Source organism: Chiloscyllium punctatum, chromosome 37 (genome assembly GCF_047496795.1).
Source record: "Chiloscyllium punctatum isolate Juve2018m chromosome 37, sChiPun1.3, whole genome shotgun sequence".
NCBI lineage: Eukaryota > Metazoa > Chordata > Chondrichthyes > Orectolobiformes > Hemiscylliidae > Chiloscyllium > Chiloscyllium punctatum.
This window is the reverse complement of record NC_092775.1, coordinates 53,491,827-53,513,729: the sequence shown is the minus strand read 5'-3', so window position 1 is coordinate 53,513,729 and position 21,903 is coordinate 53,491,827. Positions and strand designations below refer to the sequence as shown.

General features: G+C 44.2%; 1 protein-coding gene across 1 annotated transcript; it reads left to right on the top strand.

The window, feature by feature from the left end:
* The first annotated feature begins 5,735 nt into the window (after positions 1–5,735).
* On the top strand, positions 5,736–21,528 carry LOC140463113 (tubulin beta-4 chain-like). Its single transcript, XM_072556840.1, has 4 exons — positions 5,736–5,898; positions 11,403–11,511; positions 15,966–16,076; positions 17,225–21,528. The coding sequence occupies exons 1-4, from the start codon at positions 5,842–5,844 to the stop codon at positions 18,289–18,291; spliced, it is 1,344 nt and encodes a 447-aa protein (XP_072412941.1). The 5' UTR covers positions 5,736–5,841; the 3' UTR covers positions 18,292–21,528.
* Positions 21,529–21,903: the final 375 nt, after the last annotated feature.

Below are 21,903 nucleotides of genomic sequence, written 5' to 3'. Positions count from 1 at the left end.
GTGAATTGGCCATGCTAAATTGCCCGTAGTGTTCAGTTATGTGTAGGTTAGGTGCATTAGTCAGGGGTAAATGTAGAGTAATGGAGTAGGGAAGTTAGGTCTGGGTGGGTTACCCTTCAGAAGGTCGGTGTAGGGCCAAATGACCTGTTTCTGTTTTCACACTGTAGGGATTCAATGAGTACTCTAGTACTTTAAGTTCTGAAGAAGTATTTCAGAACTCAAAATGCTAACTCTGTTTTCTCTCCCCAGATGCTACCAAGTCTGCTGAATTTCTCCAGCAATTTCTGTTTTTGTTTGTCACAGTACTGCAGGTGTGGTCTAACCAAGCTCCTCTACAACTTTTTTATTCATTCATGGGATGACAGTGTCGCTGGCTAGGCCAGCATTTATTTCCCATCCCTAATTACCCAGAGGACAATTTAGATTCAACCACATTGCTGTCAGTCTGGAGTCAGACCAGGTAAGAACAGTATTACCATAAATTAATGGACTGAAAGTTGATAAGTCCACAGGACCAGATGGTCTACAAGTGTTGAAGTAGGTGACTATAGAGATAATTCATGCATTGGTAATTGTCTGCCAAAATTTCATAAATTCTGGAACAATTCCTGCACATTGGAAGCTTGTGAATGTTCCCTTACTAATTAAAGAAGGAACAGGAGAAAGAACACGGAACCCGAGACCCATTAGCCTTACATCTGTGTATCCTTCAGTGTCACTGGGTCAAAATCCTGGAATTCCCTCCCCAACAATGTTGTGGTTGTACATGTACTGCAGTGATTCAGGAAAGCAGCTCAACACAACTTTCTCGAAGGTAATTAGGGACTCCTGAACTCAAAGCCTTACATTTTGAGTATCAATTACACTATGTAGGTTTGAATCTCTTGGAATTTAAAAGGTTATGTGGTGGTTTGCTCAAGAGGAACTAATGGAGGAGTATGCAGGTGGAGGGGAAATATTTCTGTGGGTTACATAGTTACCATATCCTGCCTGTCAGTAGTGAAGGTGGGAAACACATCTACACAGAAAAAATTCTAGAAGTTTTATGTTGTCTTATCAATTGATGATAGCTATTTTAAATCTGAATTGATTACTTATGTTGTCAAAATTTATGATGAGATATGGAGCAAAGGTGTAATACATTTTCTTCAAGCGATAAGACAACTTAAAACTTCTAGAATCTTTTCTGTGTAGGTGTGTTTCCCACCTTCATTACTGACAGACCGGATACGGTAACCATGTAACCCACAGAAATGCTTTCCCTCTATCTGCTTGCTCCTCCATTAGTTCCTCTTAAGAACTACAAGAACCAAGTAGGGGACTAGCTGGATTGCTGTGTGGGGAGCTGGTGTGGAATTGATGGGCTAAATAATCTCTCCAGTGAGAAGCTGTCTCCAGGTGACTCTCTGGGAAGCCAGGGAGGAGGTTGCCAAGCCTTTGGCTTTGATCTTTATGTCATCATTGTCTACAGGAATAGTGCCAGAAGACTGGAGGATAGCAAATGTTGTTTCCTTGTTCAAGAAGGGGAGTAGAGACAACCCTGGTAATTATAGACCAGTGAGCCTTACTTCGGTTGTGAGTAAAGTGTTGGAAAGGGTTACAAGAGATAGGTTTTATAATCAACTAGAAAGGAATAAGTTGATTAGGGATAGTCAGCATGGTTTTGTGAAGGGTAGGTCATGCTTCCAAACCTTATTGAGTTCTTTGAGAAGGTGACCAAACAGGTGGATGAGGGTAAAGCGGTTGATGTGGATGAGGGTAAAGAGATTGATGTGGTGTATATGGATTTCAGTAAGGCATCTGATAAGGTTCCCCACACTGGGCTATTGCACAAAATACAGAGGCATGGGATTGAGGGTGATTTAGCAGTTTGGATCAGCTGAAAGAAGACAGAGGGTGGTAGTTGATGGGAAATATTTATCCTGGAGTTCATTACTAGTAGTGTACCACAAGGTTCTGTTTTTAGTCGACTGCTGTTTGTCATTTTTATAAATGACCTGGATGAGGGCGTAGAAGGATGGGTTAGTAAATTTACTGATGACACTAAGGTCAGTAGAGTTGTGGATAGTGCTGAAGGATGTTGTGGGTTACAGAGGGACATTGATAAGCTGCAGAGCAGGGCTGAGAGGTGGCAAATGGAGTTTAATGCAGAAAAGTGTGAGGTGATTCACTTTAGAAGGAGTAACAGGAACAAAGGGTTAATGATAAGATTCTTTGTAGTGTAGATGAGCAGAGAGATGTCAGTGTCCATGTACATAGATCTTTGAAAGTTGCCACCCAGGTTGATAGGGTTGTTAAGAAGGCAGACAGTGTGTTAGTTTTTATAGGTAGAGGGATTGAGTTTTGGAACCATGAGGTCATTCTGCAGCTGTACAAAACTCTGGTGTGGCCGCAGAATCAGGTGTCTTTAGACTAGCATGGCCGTAGGCGCTGACAAGCCTACTGCACCTGGTATTCCCAGGCGATCTCCATCCAAGTACTAACCGGGCCTGAGTCTGCTTTGCTTCCAAGATCAGGCGATGCAGCTGTACAAAACTCTGATGCAGCCACACTTGGATTATTGTGTACAGTTCTGGTCACCTCAATATAGGAAGGATGTGGATGCTTTGGAAAGGGCTTAGAAGACATTTACTAGGATGTTGCCTGGTCTGGAGGGAATGTCTTATAAGGAAAGGGTGAGTGACCTGAGGCTGTTTTCTTTAGAGAGAAGAAGGGCCAACTTTAAGGGCATTTAATTGTCATTGGATAGGCATATGGACAAGAATGTAACACCGTAGGTTAGATGGGCTTCACGTTGGTTTCACAGGTCGGTGCACCATTGGGGCTGAAGGTCCTGTACTGTGTTGTAATGTTCTATGTTCTGTGTTCTATGTACTAATGCTCAGAATATTTTTAAAACAAAATAAAGAAGTTTATTTTTTCTCTCTTATCAGTGGACCCCAGTTGTGTTGTCACTATGCTGTCGTGGTTTCAGGGTGTTTCCGACAGTACATCACCATATAGTCCTGCATTCCTATCAGCTGTCATGTTTGACACAGAGGAAGCGTATGTCCCATATCCACAATGAACCAAAAATGAATTCTGTTCAATCCTTCACTGTGCTTTTGTTCCTTTATCCTGGACATTACTCAGTGACATTCTGACATGTTTCCTTTATTTATTCTAACATTTCACTCCCATGTTTCAAACAAGAGAGAAACAATAAGAAATACGAATAGGACATGCAAGATTAGGAATTACAGTCAATGTACTACAACAGCTTACATTTAAATAACACTTTTAATGTCGGAAAATATCCAAAGTTGCTTCGTGGGAACACAATAAGACAGAAAGTTGACACTGAGGTATACAAACAGGTGGATGAAAGAGTGGAGAGAGACAGTGGGTAGAAGCTCAGCTTTCAACTTTCCAAACACTCAGAATATACAAGCCACGGTTGTGTGACCCAGCCTCATAATTTAACCCATTATGCCCCAGTGTGAGTTGGGGTATTGGCACTATGTTGGGAATTCAGAGCCCCAGACTACTGTTTTAAACTTACGGGTTTGAGTCATGGCAGCTGGTGAAATTTAAATTCCATAAAATCTAGAATTAAGTTATAAAAAAAACTAGATTAGAGTGGTGCTGGAAAAGCACAGCAGGTCAGGCAGCATCCGAGGAGCAGGAAAATCGATGTTTCGGGCAAAAGCCCTTCATCAGAAATTAGGCTGGGAGCCTCTGGGGTGGAGAGATAAGTGGGAAAGGGGTGGGGCTGGGGACAAGGTAGCTAAGAGTGCAATAGGTGGATGGAGGTGGGGATAAAGGTGATAGGTCGGAGAGGAGGGTGGAGCGGATAGGTGGGAAGGAAGATTGGCAGGTAGGACAGGACATGAGGGCGGTACTGAGCTGAAAGGTTGGAACAGGGGTAAGGTGGGGGGAGGGGAAATGAAGAAACTGGGGAAGTCCACATTGATGCCCTGGGGTTTTAGTGTTCCGAGGTGGAAGATGAGGCACTCGTCCTCCAGGCATCGGGTGGTGAGGAAGTGGCGATGGAAGAGGCCCAGGACCTGCATGTCCTTGGTAGAGTGGGAGGGGGAGTTGAAATGTTCAGCCATGGGTGGGTGGGGTTGATTGGTGTGGGTGTCCTGGAGATGTCCCCCACTTTACCCCAGTTCCAACCTTCCAGCTCAGCACCATCCTCATGACCTGTCCTACCTGCCAATCTTCCTTCCCACCTATCCACTCCACCCTACTCTCCGACCTATCACATTTATCCTCACCCCCATCCCCCTATTGCACTCTTAGCTACCTTCTACCCAGCCACCCCCCCCCCCCCCCCCCACCCCCCCCACCCCATTTATCTCTCCTCCCCAGTGGCTTCCAGCCTAATTCCTGATGAAGGGCTCCTGCCAAAACATCGATTTTCCTGTTTCTTGGATGCTGTCTGACCAGCTGTGCTTTTCCAACACCACGCTAATCTTGACTCTGATCTCCAGCATCTGCAGTCCTCACTTTCCCCTAAGAAAAAACTACTCCAAAGGTGACCATGTAACCATTGTCAATTGCCATTAAAAAATAACTCCATCTGATTCATTAAGCTCTTTCATGGAAGGAATCGGCTGGTCTGGCCTATATGTGAGGTGCTACATTTTGGAAAAACAAATCAGAGCAGTATTTATACACTTAATGGTAAGATCCTGGCTAATGGTAAGTGTTGCTGAACAAAGAGACCTTGGAATACAGGTTCATAGTTCCTTGAAAGTGCAGGCACAGGTAGATAGGATAGTGAAGAAGGCATTTGGTATGCTTTCCTTTATTGGTCAGAGCATTGAGGAGGTTGTGTTGCAGCTGTACAGGACATTGGTTGGGCCACTTTTGGAATATTGCGTGCAATTCTGGTCTCCTTCCTATCGGAAAGATGTTGTGAAACTTGAAAGGGTTCAGAAAAAGATTTACAAGGATGTTGCCAGGTTTGAAGGATTTGAGCTATAGGGAGAGGCTGAACAGGCTGGGGCTGTTTTCCCTGGAGCGTCAGAGGCTGAGGGGTTACCTCACAGAGGTTTATAAAATCATGAGGTAGGATAAATAGACAAAGTCTTTTCCCTGGGTTGGAAGAGTCCAGAACTAGAGGGCATAGGTTTAGAGTGAGAGGGGAAAGATATAAAAGAGACCTAAGGGGCATTTTTCTTCACGCAGAGGGTGGTACGTGTATGGAATGAGCTGCCAGAGGATGTGGTGGAGGTTGGTACAATTGCAGCATTTAAAAGGTATCTGGATGGGTATATGAATAGGAAGGGTTTGGAGGGATATGGGCCGGGTGCTGGCAAATGGGACTAGATTAGATTACGATATCAGGTCGGCATGGGCGAGTTGGACCAAGGGTCTGTTTCCGTGCTGTACATCTTTATGACTCTATGTGACCCACAGAAGCATGATTGTACTGCCCTTTGAAATGGCTCAGCGAGCCAAGGTCAATTAGGGCTGGAAAATGAATGTTGGCCTTATCAGTGATGCCCACATCCCAAGTAGGAATAAACAAAAATATACTTTTGGGTTGTCAAGGTTTTAAAGTCCTGATTGTCTGTAACTTCCTCAACGTCATTACAGTTTCTGAGCTGTGGCCTTCCTATCTCCCACCAAATGCTCAGGCTTATCTGCTGTAATGTGTAGGAACTGGGTGGGCAAGAAAAGACAAATGTGTTTCTCTGGTGTCGGCCACGCCTTGATAGCATTTGAGTGTTGACTGACGTAACAACTTTTCCTAAATGCGCATCAGGCAGCTGTTGCTGAGGATTTTAACTAGTAGCCAGGACTTTGATTAATCCACAATTTAAAAGGCTCCACCACCGGAAACTCATCAGGATGCGAGAGATTGTGCACATCCAGATTGGGCAATGTGGTAACCAAATTGGGGCCAAGGTAAGTGGAGTTTGGATCTCAGCTTACTACATTGCTATCCTGAAGCTGCAGTTGGATGGAAATTAGCCTTCGTTGTGCGATCCTGTTTAGTGCTCCAGCTATGACTCACGGGGGGAGCACTTGCTTCTTGAGTCAACATGGTTGTGTGTTCAAACCCACTCCAGTGACAAGGCACAGTCTGGGCTAACACTCTAATGCTACAATGTTGGTGGTGCTTTCCATTAGATCGAGAAATTAAACAAAGGCCATGATGAAATGCTAAACGAATCCACAGCAGTCTTTGAAGAATGAAGACATTCTGTCCTCAGTTGAAGACAAATTAAATCCTCATTCTCATATTGCCAAGCATAGACTCAAAACAACACAAACTGTACGTGAATCCCATCGATGGTTCTGAGAGTTAGAGAGCTTGTTTAGTAAAAGTTTATCGATAAAGACCACGAGACAATCAAAGTGGTTTCCATTAAATGGTATTTTTACTCAGAGAGATTTAATAGTTCTAATACTTAATGTTGTAAAGCAGAGGTAAATTAATTTCAAGGTAAATATTATAATGAATGCTTCTGTGTAGGATTTGAACATTAAATGACGCAGTCTTTTAAAGTGCAAATGTTCTGTGGGGTAGTCGATGTGAGTGTGGTGAGCAAGTAGATAAGAGCAGAAATGGGGTGGCCTTGGAGGCTTGTTTACAGATCCCTGTTCTGCTGCACCTCCCCTCAAGAGCACTGGGCTAACAAGAACTGGAGTCTGAGGTGAAAATGGGAACAGCAACCAGCTCCTAAACAGTAATTGGATAAATCCACGGCTTGTTCTTTCCTGACCAATGGAGGCTCCAGGTGCCTTGCTCTGTGTCAACTAAATTAAGCCTTTAAGATCCTCTCTGTCAAATAGTCTGTTGATATTCACTGTTGATGTGTACTCACAATAAACAAACTATTATGTGAGAATATGAGAGTGGGTGTGTCCATGTGTCAGCACATTATATATATCTGTGTGCGTCTGTACATATATCCTTTTTCCAGCCATCGTCCCTAGTATTGAGGGACTGGTTACAATCGAACAGCTGTGCTGGCCAAACCACATAGTCCACAGCTCTCTACTCTTAGTTTTGTCATGGCGAGTGGCTACCCGGAGAACAGAAGAATCACTTCAATGTGGCCTCAAAGCCTCTCTAATAAAATACAGTTCCCTCCACCAATCAACTCTTGGGGGAATCTTTAGCCCCAGACTGTCTAAACTGGAGAAGCAACACCCTGAAGGTGCCAATCATTTTGATTATCCCTGACAGGACCAATTGGAGGCCAAGCACAAATAGCGGAAGGTGTGTGCAAACACCTGAGCATCCTCTTAAAGAGGATTTATTGCAGGGTGATGTGATTCAGCACTGGGCAGTTTAGTCAACTCACCAAAGGAATAGAAGCAAGTCACGATAGTCAGGAGTAAATTGTATCATCAGAGTGAGGGAGACCTTGTCAGAGTGAGACTGAGGCAGACTGAGTAACTGAGAATTTGGGTCAATGTGGGAATTTGAGATCAGGGGAACAGATGTTTAAAGTAAGGTTTACTCCAAGAATTAAATATTCATGAGTGGGAAATGAGCAGGAATGGTCATAAAGCATGGGTCAAAGGGCGTACTGTACAGAGAGCAATGATGGTGAGAGGAAAGGCTGATTGGTGAGTAGGCTTGGTCAGTATTTCCATTCTTAAACCCAAGCCTAAACCTTAAATTTCTCTTTAAAGTCTATATAGTGTCATAGAGATTATGTGGGAAGCAAGAGAGGAAATTGCAGAGCCGTTGGCAATGATCTTTTCGTCTTCACTGTCAACGGGGGTGGTACCAGGGGACTGGAGAGTGGCGAATGTTGTGCCCCTGTTCAAAAAAGGGAATAGGGATAACCCCGGGAATTACAGGCCAGTTAGTCTTACTTCGGTGGTAGGCAAAGTAATGGAAAGGGTACAGAGGGATAGGATTTATGAGTAACTGGAAAGGCTGTCCCTAATCTGCTTGATTAGGGACAGCCAGCAGGGATTTGTGAGGGATAGGTCTTGCCTTACAAGTCTTATTGAATTCTTTGAGGAGGTGACCAAGCATGTGGATGAGGGTAGAGCAGTGGATGTAGTGTACATGGATTTTAGTAAGGCATTTGATAAGGTTCCCCGTGGTAGGCTTATGCGGAAAGTCAGGAGGCATGGGATAGTGGGAAATTTGGCCAGTTGGATAGAGAACTGGCTAACCGGTGAAAGTCAGAGAGTGGTGGTAGATGGTAAATATTCAGCCTGGAGCCCAGTTACAAGTGGAGTTCTGCAGGGATCAGTTCTGGGTCCTCTGCTGTTTGTAATTTTATTAATGACTTGGAGGAGGGAGTTGAAGGGTGGGTCAGTAAATTTGCAGATGATACGAAGATTGGTGGAGTTGTGGATAGTGAGGAGGGCTGTTGTCGGCTGCAAAGGGACTTAGATATGATGCAGAGCTGGGCTGAGGAGTGGCAGATGGAGTTCAACCCTGTCAAGTGTGAGGTTGTCCATTTTGGAAGGACAAATAAGAATGCAGAATACAGGGTTAATGGTAGGGTTCTTAGTAAGGTGGAGGAGCGGAGGGATCTTGGAGTCTATGTACATAGATCTTTGAAAGTTGCCACTCTGGTTGATAGAGCTTGTAAGAAGGCCTATGGTGTATTAGCGTTCATTAGCAGAGGGATTGAATTCAAGAGTCGTGAGGTGATGTTGCAGCTGTACGGGACCTTGGTAAGGCCACATTTGGAGTACTGTGTGCAGTTCTGGTCGCCTCACTTTAGGAAAGATGTGGAAGCTTTGGAGAGGGTGCAGAGAAGATTTACCAGGATGTTGCCTGGAATGGAGAATAGATCATACAAGGATAAGTTGAGAGTGCTAGTCCTTTTCTCATTGGAACGGCAAAGGATGAGGGGTGACTTGATAGAGCTTTATAAGATGATCAGGGGAATAGATAGAGTACACAGTCAGAGACTTTTTCCCCGGGTACAACAGAGTGTTACAAGGGGACATAAATTTAAGGTGAAGGGTGGAAGGTATAGGAGGGATGTCAGGGGTAGGTTCTTTACCCAGAGAGTGGTGGGGGCATGGAATGCGCTGCCTGTGGGAGTGGCAGAGTCAGAATCATTGGTGACCTTTAAGCGGCAATTGGATAGGTGCATGGATGGGTGTTTAAGCTAGGACAAATGTTCAGCACAACATCGTGGGCCGAAGGGCCTGTCCTGTGCTGTATTGTTCTATGTTTTATGTTCTATGTTCTAGAGATGTACAGCATGGAAACAAACTCTTCGGTCCAACTCGTCCATGCCAACCAGATATCCCAACACAATCTAGTCCCAGCTGCAGGACCTGGCCCATATCCCTCCAAACCCTTCCTATCCATGTATCAATTCAGATGCCTTTTAAATGTTGCAATTGTACTAGCCTCCACCACTTCCCCTGGCAGCTTATTCGGAGGTACTCTTTACTCTCAGAAATAGCTTATTGCGTTTTCAGAGTAAGTCCATACTTATTCTAAGTGTGAGGAATAGATTTCCAGAAGTCTTTTGTAGTCTTTAGGAAAGAAAATGACTGTGACCACCATCAGAGTGGGCGGCGAAAGTGAGGGTGGGACCTGCATAACACATTGATGTAAAGCCCTTTAAACTACCTTATTCACAGACTCATTCATTGTACAGGACACAGTCTTACAGGCCCCTCACCCCTCCTAACCCATATCCCTCCTAACCTTTCCTTTTCACGCACATTTAAACATTGTAATTGGACCTACATCCACCACTCCCCCATTCCACACGCAAGCCACCCTCTGTGTAAAAAAAGTTGTCCCTCATGTATTTTTAAATCTCTCTTCCCTCACCTTAAAAATGTGTCCCCTAGTCTTGAAATCTCCCATCCTAGGGAAATGACAACTCTATTGATACCCCTCATTATTAAAAATATTTGTATAAAGTCGGCCTCTCAATCTCCTATACTGCAGTGAAACAAGTTCCAGCCCATCCAGCCTTACTTTCTAACTCAAACCTTCCGTACCCAGCAATATCCTGGTAAATTTCTTCGAAATGCTGAGGGTCTTCTTATCTGAAGCAATGATGTGGAGGTGCCAGTGTTGCACTGGGGTGGACAAAGGAGTCACTAGACATCAGGTTACTTCACCTAATGAAGGAGCAGTGCTCCAAAAGCTTGTGATTTCAAATAAACCTGTTGGACTATAACTTGGTGTCGTGTAACTTCTGACTTGGCCAGAAGCAAGTGAACCCTCCTTGGAGTGAATTCCCAGGGGTTGGAGGGAGATGGGCAGAGTGGAGGGTACAGACACCTGTGGAGTATCCTGACAGGAGGGTCTGTGGGACTTGACTTGGTGCCTTGTGGCCTTGTGATGAAAGTACGCCTGGATTGTTTGCCAGGTTCCCCGTCACCCTGTTGCCTTGATTTTGGTGCTGTGCACAAGTAGCTGGCACAATGGAGTACAGGGATGTGTACCTCTTCGGCAGACCCTGAGGGGGGCAGTTGGCTCTGGCTCTCCATGACAGGTGCAACTGCCCATGGAGGCTGACACACAGTTGCATGACTCACCGCATTGCTGCACCTTCTGGGTAATGAAGGCTATTACTTGCCATGTTCCTGTCTGCAGCTCCTGTCCTCCCTGTGCGTGTGGATGAAATGTCTGTTTGCTGATACTTCTCCTGCCTGTGCCTGAGTAGGTGTTTGGCCTCAGTCAGTATCTTCAGCTGTTCCTTCCTCAGCCAACTGTGGAGCTTTCACAGTGAGGTGCAGCACTCCTCAAGTCTACATCCTCTACCTCCTAGAAGGACAAGAGCCGTAGATTATGTAGAATTTGCTTCCAGCAGGTTATCATTACCTGATGAGGCAATGCTTATGTTATCCTTTATAATGTAAGGACCTAGGTGTGGACAAAGTACTATGGAAGGATCCAACAAATATTTATTGTAGCTGGCTATTATTAACAATTATTACACACAGACACATAAGTGTCTGGGTTAGTCTTAAGCAGAAGAGCATTTTTCAAATGACTGAAGTAAAATGGAGTCGGCAATCTTTGTCCCCTTAGGTCAGATACTGTGTCATGAGCATGTGTCCTAAAAGTACACACCAGCAAGTGCACAAGAACACCATCACGTGCACATTTCCCTCCAAGTCATGCACTATGCTGAATTTGAACTAAGACACTGGAATTCACTCCCCAACAGCATCATGGGAACATTTGATCAAACAAGAAACGGTTCAAGAAATCCCACCACCGCAGGGCATTTAGGGATAGCGAATAAATGTTAACTGACAAATGATTGTAATAAAATTGTGGATGAGTCTAGCATTTGATTCCAGTTTTCCCACCCCATACGCCCACCCCCAAAGGCCCCAGATCTGATTACCCAGTGACTCCAACCCCTTTTTCAAGTGTGAGCATCACTTATGATGTTGCTATGATGTTGGCTGCCTTTCATGTGACTAATCATTTTTTTCTGTATTGATAGTTCTGGGAAGTTATTGGTGAAGAACATGGAATCGATCCCAAAGGGAATTACATTGGAAACTCAGACCTCCAACTTGAGAGGATCAATGTGTATTTTAATGAGGCACATGGTAAGAAGGTCCATTTAAAAAGCTATTGTCTTCGTTTGCAGCATGTGTTATTAAATTCCGTTCGTAGAAAACTAGAAAAGCCTGTAGACCTTCAAAACACATGGTTTGCATTCATCAGCCAATATAGAACACCACATCTGACAATCAACAAGAAATTCCTAGATTAGATTTAACTTTCTGTCCTTAAAGAGAGTGGTCTGGAATTTCATTGAAAATAGATAAAGCTTAAATCAATATTCTCTGTTGATTTGCATAAATCTCAAATCTCAGTGGTGATAATAACTAAGCTATCCAGAAATGGGGAGATGCTATGGTGCAGTAATTATGTCCCTTCCTTGGGAACTCTGAGTTTGAATCCAATGTTGGCTATGGAAGGTGCTTTTATAATGTGGACAAAGAGATTGGTTATCAGCCTGTGGGTCCTTTTGATATGTCTGACGCAGGCAGTTAAGATTGGGAGAGTCTCCTGGATGGTCATCCTGCAGAAGGCAACAGTAAACCACTGGCCCTGTAAATGTGGACCAACCCAATGGAAATCCACGGGCCAATCCTCAGAAATGAGGATCCGAGAAATAGCAGAGAGACCCACAAATGAAACAACAAAACTAGGAGCAGCTCTATCGAAACCTTCACCTCACAGCAAAATATCAAAACATGTGGGTGTACATCAGACTGTTTTACTGGCCCCTGGGTGTGATCACCAGAGTTTCCGAGAGGCTGAAGTCCTGAGAGTGTTAGGGAGCAGGTGGCAGTAGTGACAAGGACAGTCAGAAGTACTATTGATGCAAAGTGCAAAATGATAAGATGTGTTAAGGTTTGAAATATTATTGATGAGATGTTTCATCGAGCAGTTAGAAATACTGTTACATAATATACAGTCAATGGAAAATATTGTCAACAAGAATTATAACCAATGATATAAATATTAATACAAACTATAATTAATAAAAGATTCTGTTGGTGGGGGCTTTGATCATTGGAAGTACAAATTATGAAGACAGTGGCTGTGAGAATTACTGTCAATAAAATCAATATCAATTAAACAAGTGCCCGAGACTCTGATGGTCAGATAGAGATATAAAATTGAGTGGACCTATTCCAAACAAAAATACAAGGGTGGTATTTCTGACAGACAAAATTGTTGTATTACATTTTTTAATACAGTCAATAGTCATCCTATACTGTGTTATTATTAATCAGCTATTACCTGTTTATTGCTTTATCTGAGAAAAACAGCAAACAGAGCAATATTATGCAATACCCATGATGGGAATACTGTAGAGGGGTCTTTAGTCTATATCTAAGCCTATGCTGCCCCTCTCCTGAGAGTGCTTGGGGAGGACAAAGTAAAGGAAGCTTTACTCTGTTTCTAACTTTGTATTGTATCTGACCTGGGAGCATTTGATGGGGACAATGTGGAGGGAGCTTTACTCTGTATCTAATGGCATGCTATACCTGTCCTGGGAGTGTTTGATGGGGCAGTATGGAGGGAGCTTTAATCTCTCTAATCCTGTGCTGTACCCAGCATAGTCATACAGCATGGAAACAGATCCTTTTGGTCCAACCCATCCACACCAACCATGTTCCCAAACTAAACTAGTCCCACCTGCCTGTGTTTGGCCCATATCCCTCCAAACCCTTGCTATTCATGAACTTATCCAAATGTATTTTAAATATTGTCATTGTATCTGCATCCACCACTTTCTCTAGCAGTTCATTCCACACATGAACCACTCACTGTACAAAACGTTGCCTCATATCCTATTTAAATCTTTCTCCTCTCACCTTAAAAGTACACCTCCCTTGTCATGAACTCCCCCACTCCAGTGAAAAGACCCCTCACATTTACCTTATCCATGCCCCTCATGATTTTATAAACCTCAATAAAGCTAGGAATGTCAAAGGGGACAGTGTAGAGAGAACTTTACTCTGTATACAAACCTCATGCTCTACCTATCTTGAAAGTGTTTGATGGGGACAATGTTGAGAGAGTTTTATTCAGTATTTCACGATTGTATAATGATAACATTATATATTATAATAGAAGACTAATCTGACCTTTTCAAATAAACACAGCCACTTACAAGTAGTGACACGACTCTCACTATTGACTCACGATTGTCAGAGTGGCTGACAGGTAGATGAATTATTATAAAATCAATGAGGGGTATAGGTAGAGTGAAGAGCCAAGGTTTTTTTTCCTGCATAGGGGAATTCAAAACTAGAGGGCAAAGATTTAAAGTGAGAGTGGAAAGATTTAAAAGGGACCTGTGAACTAACTTTTTCACACAGAGAATTGCGCATGTATGGATTGAGCTGCCAGAAGAAGTGCTAGGGGAGAGTACAATTACAACATTTAGAAGACATATGGACAGGCACATGGGATAGGAAAGATTTAGAGAGAAATGGGCTAAATGCAGGCAAATGGGACTAGTTCAGTTAAGAAACCTGGTCAGCATGGAGATAAGGTGAATAGCCAAGGTTTTTTCCCTAGATAGGGGAGTCCAAAACTAGGGGCATAGGTTTAAGGTGAGTAGGTACCTGAGGGGCAACGTTTTCGTACAGAGGGTGGTGCGAGTATGGAAAGAGCTGCCAGAGGAAGTGGTAGAGGCTGGTACAATTCCAACATTTAAAAGACATTTGGACAGATACATGGATAGGAAAGGTTGAGAGGGATATGGGCCAAATGCAGGCAAATGAGACTAATTCAGTTTAGGAAACCTGGTCAGCATGGATGGGTTGGGCCAAAGGGCATGACGCTACGATTCTATTGAGTGCCCCTAAAACTATTTGACTGTGGCAGCCATCACAGCTGTAGAATCTGACTTCATGTTTTGAACCTCCTCACCTCAGAACGTTCAAGTGAGTAATAGGCCTGCAGTTATATCAGACTGATTTTATTCTTATTTTCGTCAATATTCTTTATATGTATCTATTTTTAACCTTTGTGCCTGCATCTTATCGAACAACTATTATTTTCTTAATTAGCAATAGTTTTGTAATAAACTAACCTTTGATCTTGTTTAAGACTCTGGTTTTGCTGCTGGTTCTCTTTACATTAGAACACACACAAACTTAGAATGGAGTTAAGCCATTGAGTCATAGAGATGTACAGCATGGAAACAGACCCTTCGGTCCAACTCATTCATGCCAACCAGATCTCCCAACCCAATCTAGTCCCACCTGCCAGCACCCGGCTCATATCCCTCCAAACCCTTCCTATTTATATATCCATCCAAATGCCTCCTAATAATCTAAATTCAACTAATCTAATATAATCTAAATTCAATCAATTTGTAAATATAAACATCTGGAATTGTTTGGTCTGATTTTCCACTTCCCTGTACAATATCAAACTTTGCAAATCTGTCCCAAGAGAAAGTGCTCAAGTGCCCATAAAATTCAAATTCAGACAAAAAAAAATGGGTGGCACAGTGGTTAGCACTGCTGTCTCACAGCGCCAGGGACCCGGGTTCAATTCCCGCCTCAGGCGGAATGTGGAGTTTGCACATTCTCCCCGTGTCTGTGTGGGTTTCCTCTGGGTGCTCCGGTTTCCTCCCACAGTCCAAAGATATGCAGGTTAGGTGAATTGGCCATGCTAAATTGCTCGTAGTGTTAGGTGAAGAGGTAAATGTAGGGGTCTGGGTGGGTTGCTCTTCGGAGGGTCGGTGTGGGCTCATTGGGCTGAAGGGCGTGTTTCCACACTGTAAGTAATCTAATCTAAATGTTGCAATAGTACCAGCCTCCACTACTTCCTTTGGCAGCTCATTCCATACACGTACCACCCTCTGCATGAAAAAGTTGCCCCTTAGGTCTCTTTTATATCTTTCCCCTCTCACCCTAAAGCTATGCCCTCTAGTTCTAGACTCCTCCGCCCCAGGGAAAAGACTTTGTCTATTTACCCTATCCATGCCCCTCATAATTTTGTAAACCTCAGCCTCCGATGCCCCAGGGAAAACAGCCCCAGCCTGTTCAACCTCTCCCTATAGCTCAAATCCTCCAACCCCGGCAACATCCTTGTAAATCTTTTCTGAACCCTTTCAGGTTTCACAACATCGTTCCGATAGGAAGGAGACCGGAATTGCACACAATATTCCAACATTGGCCTAACCAATGTCCTGTACAGCTGCAACATGACCTCCCAACTCCTGTACTCAATACTCTGACCAATAAAGGAAAGCATACCAAACACCTTCTTCACTATCATACCTACCTGCGACTCCACTTTCAAGGAGCTATGAACCTGCAAATTAGCATTTCATAGGTCACTTTGAAGACATGCCTGGTGTGGTCACAACACTGTATCAATTCAATGCTGAACCTGCCCCAAGTATAGCTACAGCAAATGCCTGAAATCGATGCATTAAATTCTACAGTGTTGATATCATCTCCTTGAGGAACTTCTAAAAACATTTTAAGATATGTTTTGATAAATCAGATCTTCTATCCTTCAGATAACAAGTACGTTCCCAGGGCAATCCTGGTGGACCTGGAACCTGGAACAATGGACAGTGTCCGGGGAAGCCACATTGGTCACATGTTCAGACCAGACAACTTCATTTATGGTAAGGTGTGATCTTATAAAGGACAAGTTAAAGGAAGGTTGTAACCAATGCACTTCCTCCGCACCATGAAGTCTCACACATTATACAACAGTAATTCTTTTCAGCTATTGATGAACATTTCTAATGCTCCATTTAGGATATTAAACGGTGAGTTCAGAAACAAAGATGGCAGCAGAGAATATGGGTACTGTGTGCCAGACTGTTATGTAATGAAAATAAAAACCGAAAGAACTGAAGATGCTGTATATCAAAAACAAAAACAGAAATTGCTGGACAAGCTCAGTAGGTCTGGCAGCATCTGTGGAGAGGAATCAGTTACCATTTCGGGTTAACGTTAACTGAGTTCTAAAGAAGGGTCACTCGATTCGAAATGTTAACTCTGATTTCTCTCCACAGATGCTGACAGACCTATTGCATTTTTCGAGCAATTTATGTTTTTGTTTCTTATGTAATGGACACTGACATCAATGTATTACACAGTAAGCACTGCAAGTTGTACCCAGCAACGCACGAGTGTCACACTCTAAACCATTTGTATTGGACAAAACCAAAAGTCACATGACACAAGGTTATAGTCCAAGACGTCCATTTAAAATTCCAAGCTTTCGGAGTGCGGAGGGCTGCTCCTTTGTCAAGTAAAATGCTCTGAGAGCTTGTGATTTTAAATAAACCTGTTGGACTATAAACTGGCGTTGTGTGATTTTGATTTTGTCTACCCTAGCCTAACATTGGCCTCTCCACATCACAGCTGAAAATGTGTTGCTGGAAAAGCGCAGCAGGTCAGGCAGCATCCAAGGAGCAGGAGAATCAACGTTTGGGGCATGAGCCCTTCTTCCTGAAGAAGGGCTCATGCCCGAAACGTCGATTCTCCTGCTCCTTGGATGCTGCCTGACCTGCTGCGCTTTACCAGTAACACATTTTTCAGCTCTGATCTCCAACATCTGCAGTCCTCACTTTCTCCTCTCCACATCACAGTTGCACTGGATGTCAGAGTTGTACCATTGATCACTGGGTGTCAGAATTGATTTGTACAATCCTTGAGGAAAGTCCAAGCACAATTCATTGCCGTATCTCTTTTTTAAAAGTCTGAAAAAAGGCTATCCTAATTGCCTCTTTCTCTAAAACAATCTGCTCCCATCTGGCTGCAGGTAATTCAGGTGCTGGAAACAACTGGGCTAAAGGTCACTATACTGAGGGTGCCGAGCTGGTCGAGAATGTCCTGGACATCATGAGGAATGAGTGTGAGAGCTGTGACTGTTTACAAGGCTTTCAGATCACCCACTCGCTGGGGGGAGGAACAGGCTCAGGAATGGGCACGCTCATCATGAACAAAATCCGAGAGGAATATCCTGACAGAATTATGAACAGCTTCAGCATCGTACCTTCACCAAAGGTTTCGGACACGGTGGTCGAACCGTACAATGCCACCTTGTCCATTCACCAACTGATCGAGAACACAGATTCCACCTTCTGCATTGACAATGAGGCTTTGTATGACATTTGCTTTAGAACATTGAAGTTGGCCACACCAACCTACGGAGACCTGAACCATCTTGTTTCAATGACAATGAGTGGTGTCACCACCTCCCTGCGTTTCCCTGGTCAACTCAATGCAGACCTGAGGAAGCTGGCGGTCAACATGGTGCCATTTCCCCGTCTACATTTCTTCATGCCCGGCTTCGCTCCTCTGACATCCCGCAGCAGTCAGCAGTACCGCTCACTGACAGTGCCAGAGCTCACGCAGCAGATGTTTGATGCCAGGAACATGATGGCGGCCTGTGACCCTCGCCACGGCAAATACATGACAGTGGCAACAATCTTCAGAGGTAGGATGTCTACTAAAGAGGTGGATGAGCAGATGTTAGCCATCCAAGCCAAGAACAGCATGTACTTTGTGGAGTGGATTCCCAACAACGTCAAGGTGGCTGTGTGTGACGTTCCACCACGGGGCCTTAAAATGTCGTCCACCTTCATCGGGAACAACACTGCGATCCAGGAGCTCTTCAAGCGCATCTCAGAGCAGTTTTCAGCCATGTTCCACAGGAAAGCCTTTCTGCACTGGTACACAGGAGAAGGCATGGATGAGACGGAATTCACAGAAGCAGAATGTAACATCAATGATTTGGTGTCCGAATACCAACAATACCAAGATGCTACTGCAGACCTTGAGGTGGAAGAGTATGAGGTGGAAGAAGAAGCTGAACCGACTAAATAATTAAAAGAAAGGACCATTTAAAGAGACTACACAATTGGACTAACCAAGAGTTTGATATTAGGGGCAACATAACTGTGAAACTAATACTTAAGTAATAAATGGGACCCACCCAGTGATCTCCAGCTGAACATCGATCTTATTGGAATTGGACACACTAGACAGAAACCTCAGTGGATAGGAAATCTGTGACTGAATTCTTAAAACTGGAAACCCTTCGGACTTCAGTTTCAAGATTTTGGCCAACATATCTTATCTATCTTTATAAGGTGAATTTGGAACATCTCTTGATACGTTTGGAGGTTTGGACATTTGGCTTATCCCATGTATGATTTATTCAGTGAGGCAAAAAATTGGAATTTAACTCATTAAGCAAATAATGAATTTGTTATTGGACCTTAGGATATTTTGAAGGATTGGAGACAGGTGTGTTTAAGCGTTAATGTTGTGAATTATTTTAATCAACTGCCCATATGAAACAGATATTTCACATTTCCAGTGGCAAGAGGTAGTCAAAACATTACACAGCAACTGGAGAATGAAACTATGGAGGGTATAACAATTAATCAGGTTCAGAAAAAGATTTTATCTTTATTTAGCAAATGAAATAAGACAAATTAAGAACAAAACAGTATTTAATTAATTATATCATTTTTTGAAAAAACCAACACAGTGGCTCAGTGGTTAGCACTGCTGCCTCACAGCACCAGGGTCCCAGGTTCGATTCCAGCCTCGGGCGACTGACTGTGTGGAGTTTGCACATTCTCCCTGTGTCTGCGTGGGTTTCCTCTGGGTGCTCCGGTTTCCTCCCACAGTCCAAAGATGTGCAGGCCATGCTAAATTGCCCTTAGTGTTAGGTGTATTAGTCAGAGGGAAATGGGTCTGGATGGGTTACTCTTTGGAGGATCAGTGTGGACTGGTTGGGCCGAAGGGCCTGTTTCCACACTGTAGGGAATCTAATCTAATCAAATTCAATTGACCACCAACATTGACCAAAACCTGAACTGGATCAGTTATATACATATATTGGCTAAAAGAACAGGGCAGAGGCTGGGAATTCTGTAGTGCATAACTCACTTTTGTGACTCCCCAAACCTGTACGCCATATACAAGGCACAAGTCAGGAGTGTAATGCAATACCCGCCCCTTGTCCGCATAGTTGAAGCTCCAACAGCACTCAAGAAGCTTAACACCATCCAGGACAAAGCAGACCACCTCATCAGCATCCCATCCACCACTTGGAATGTTCAATCCCTCCACCACTGATGCTCAGCAGCAGCAGCAGTGCATATCATCTTATAGGTGCACTGCAGCAACTCACCACAGCCCCTTGCACAGTCCTTTGCAAACCTGTGACCTCTACCATTGAGAAGCACAAAGGCAGAAGATACATGGGAACACCCGCTGTAAGTTTCCCTCCAGGCCACTCATCATCTTGACTTAGAAACATCTCGCTGTTCCTTCAGTGTCGCTGGATCAAAATCCCAGTGTTTCTACCTAGCCCCTGAACTGCAATGGTTCAAGAAGACAGCTCACCACCACTTTCTCCACAGCAATTAAAGTTGGGAATTAGCTGGCCTAACTAGTGATGCCCACATCCCAAGAGTGAAGAAGAAAACAAACTTTACCATAGTTGAATCATGTCAAAAGCTCCTAGAAGTATCCCAAAAGGATGAAGGGCTTTGTATTACCCTCTAAGTATTTGAGCCACACAATTCAGAAAATTCTATCTATAGTGCATAATGTCCCCATACAGAATGACTATAATCTGCTTCTTTTTTCTGGGCAAAAGACAGGAGATGCCTTGGGTGTGCTGACCGAACCATGTAAAAGTCACAGTGTAGAAAGAGGCCATGCAGCTCACTGTGACTGTGCTGGCTGAATAAATTGCTGCACATTCTAATCCCACTTTCCAGTACTGATTCTCTCGAAAGTCTCCTATTAGAAAGTATGTGGCTGGTCAACACATTTTACATAATGGATTGGGCTCAGCTGGCCATCAAAATCCACTCCATCCCTCCATCACTTCCACATACACCATTTTCACACCTAACCCTGACCAAGTCCTCTAGAACAATCTTATGGAGGTGATGAGGGTCTTCTCAAGCGGCCTGAGAACTGGTAAGAGCCTGGAGCTGTCTCTTCCAGGGAAGGTCCATTGAATCTAAGCCCCATCAGGCATTGGCGAAGTCACCTCACCCGGAATCAAGGGAAGAAGGTCCAGACATAGAAACTGCTGGCCAATCAAGAAGCTTGACACCATCCAGTGCAAAGCAGCCCACCTCATCAGCATTCCATCCACACATGGAACATTCCATCCCTCCACCACTGATGCTCAATAGCAGCAGTGCATACCATTTTATAGATGCATTGCAGCAACTCACCACAGTTCCTTGTGCAGTCCTTTGCAAACCTGTGACCTCTACCATTGAGAAGGGCAGCTCTTCCCCTCCGCAACACCACGGAGAAGGCCGTAGCTGAAGTTGGGGTGAAGGCATTTCGGAGTCCCAGGATTGTGGAGGATGAGGGTAAGTCATTTGCGGTGAGGGGGCAGTTTCCGGGATTGGGAGTGCAAGGAGAAGAGCAGAAAGTCTCAGAGGCAAGAGTAGAGCTGGGTGTCAGCAGGAACAGCCTCCGTCCTATGTCTAATCCCTCAATCAGGCACTGCTTGCCTATGATCAAGCAACAATCCCATACCTTCCTGATTGGCAAATTGCTTGTACAGGTTGGCCAGCTGAGCACTCTGCATGGCAATATACCACAGGCAAATCAGTACTGAGGAACGTCAGTTATTCAAATTTCGGATTATCCAAAGAAGATCTCAAGATCCCGATAGAAATATTACATCAAAGAGGTGTTTCTAACACTGATCGTGTCTTTAGTTTACAATGATTAAAAATGAACTCAGCTTACTGAAATGCTGCTGAGAACAGTCCTGGTCATCAATGGGAGCCCAGGCACTGTCTCCAAGTGACTGACTGCATGCCCTCTCTCTCTCTCTCTCTGGCCCACATTTTCCCTGGAGTTCTACACAGGGATGTACCCTAAGCCCCCCCATCCCCAAGATAATCTCTCCAACATTGCCCTGTACAGGGCAAAAGTGGAACCTGTCAAAATGTTGCAGTAAAGGTTTGTGTGTGTGTGTGTGCTATTTTGAGACTCACCCCCCCTCAAGGCAGCAGCAGTCTTGGTATTGGTGTCCAGTCGGGCTGCCCCCAGGGGGAGAGCGGGGGTACAGGGGAGCAGAGTGGATGGGGGGCAGAGGGGGTGGGTGGGGTTGGATGGGTGAGCGGGAGTGGAGGCGGACAAGGGATGGGGGTGGGGTGGGGCAGACTGGAGCCAGGGGCTTGTATGTGGTGTGCTGCTGCCTCGTCTCCTGAACAGGGAGCAGACCTAGCAAGTGCTCACTGTGTCAATCCCATTGAATTGATTGGAGGGAATGGTGGGGGGAGGCTTCAGCAATGCTGCAGGTCCCTTACACACAAGTGTGTCTCTGCTCAGAAACAAATGCTGAGACAGAGAGAGAGAGCAAGGCAGGCAGAGCGAGGAAAAAGGAAACTTTAGAAAACTCCGAGCCCCAGACGAATGGCATTGAATCAATTAATCGAATAATCA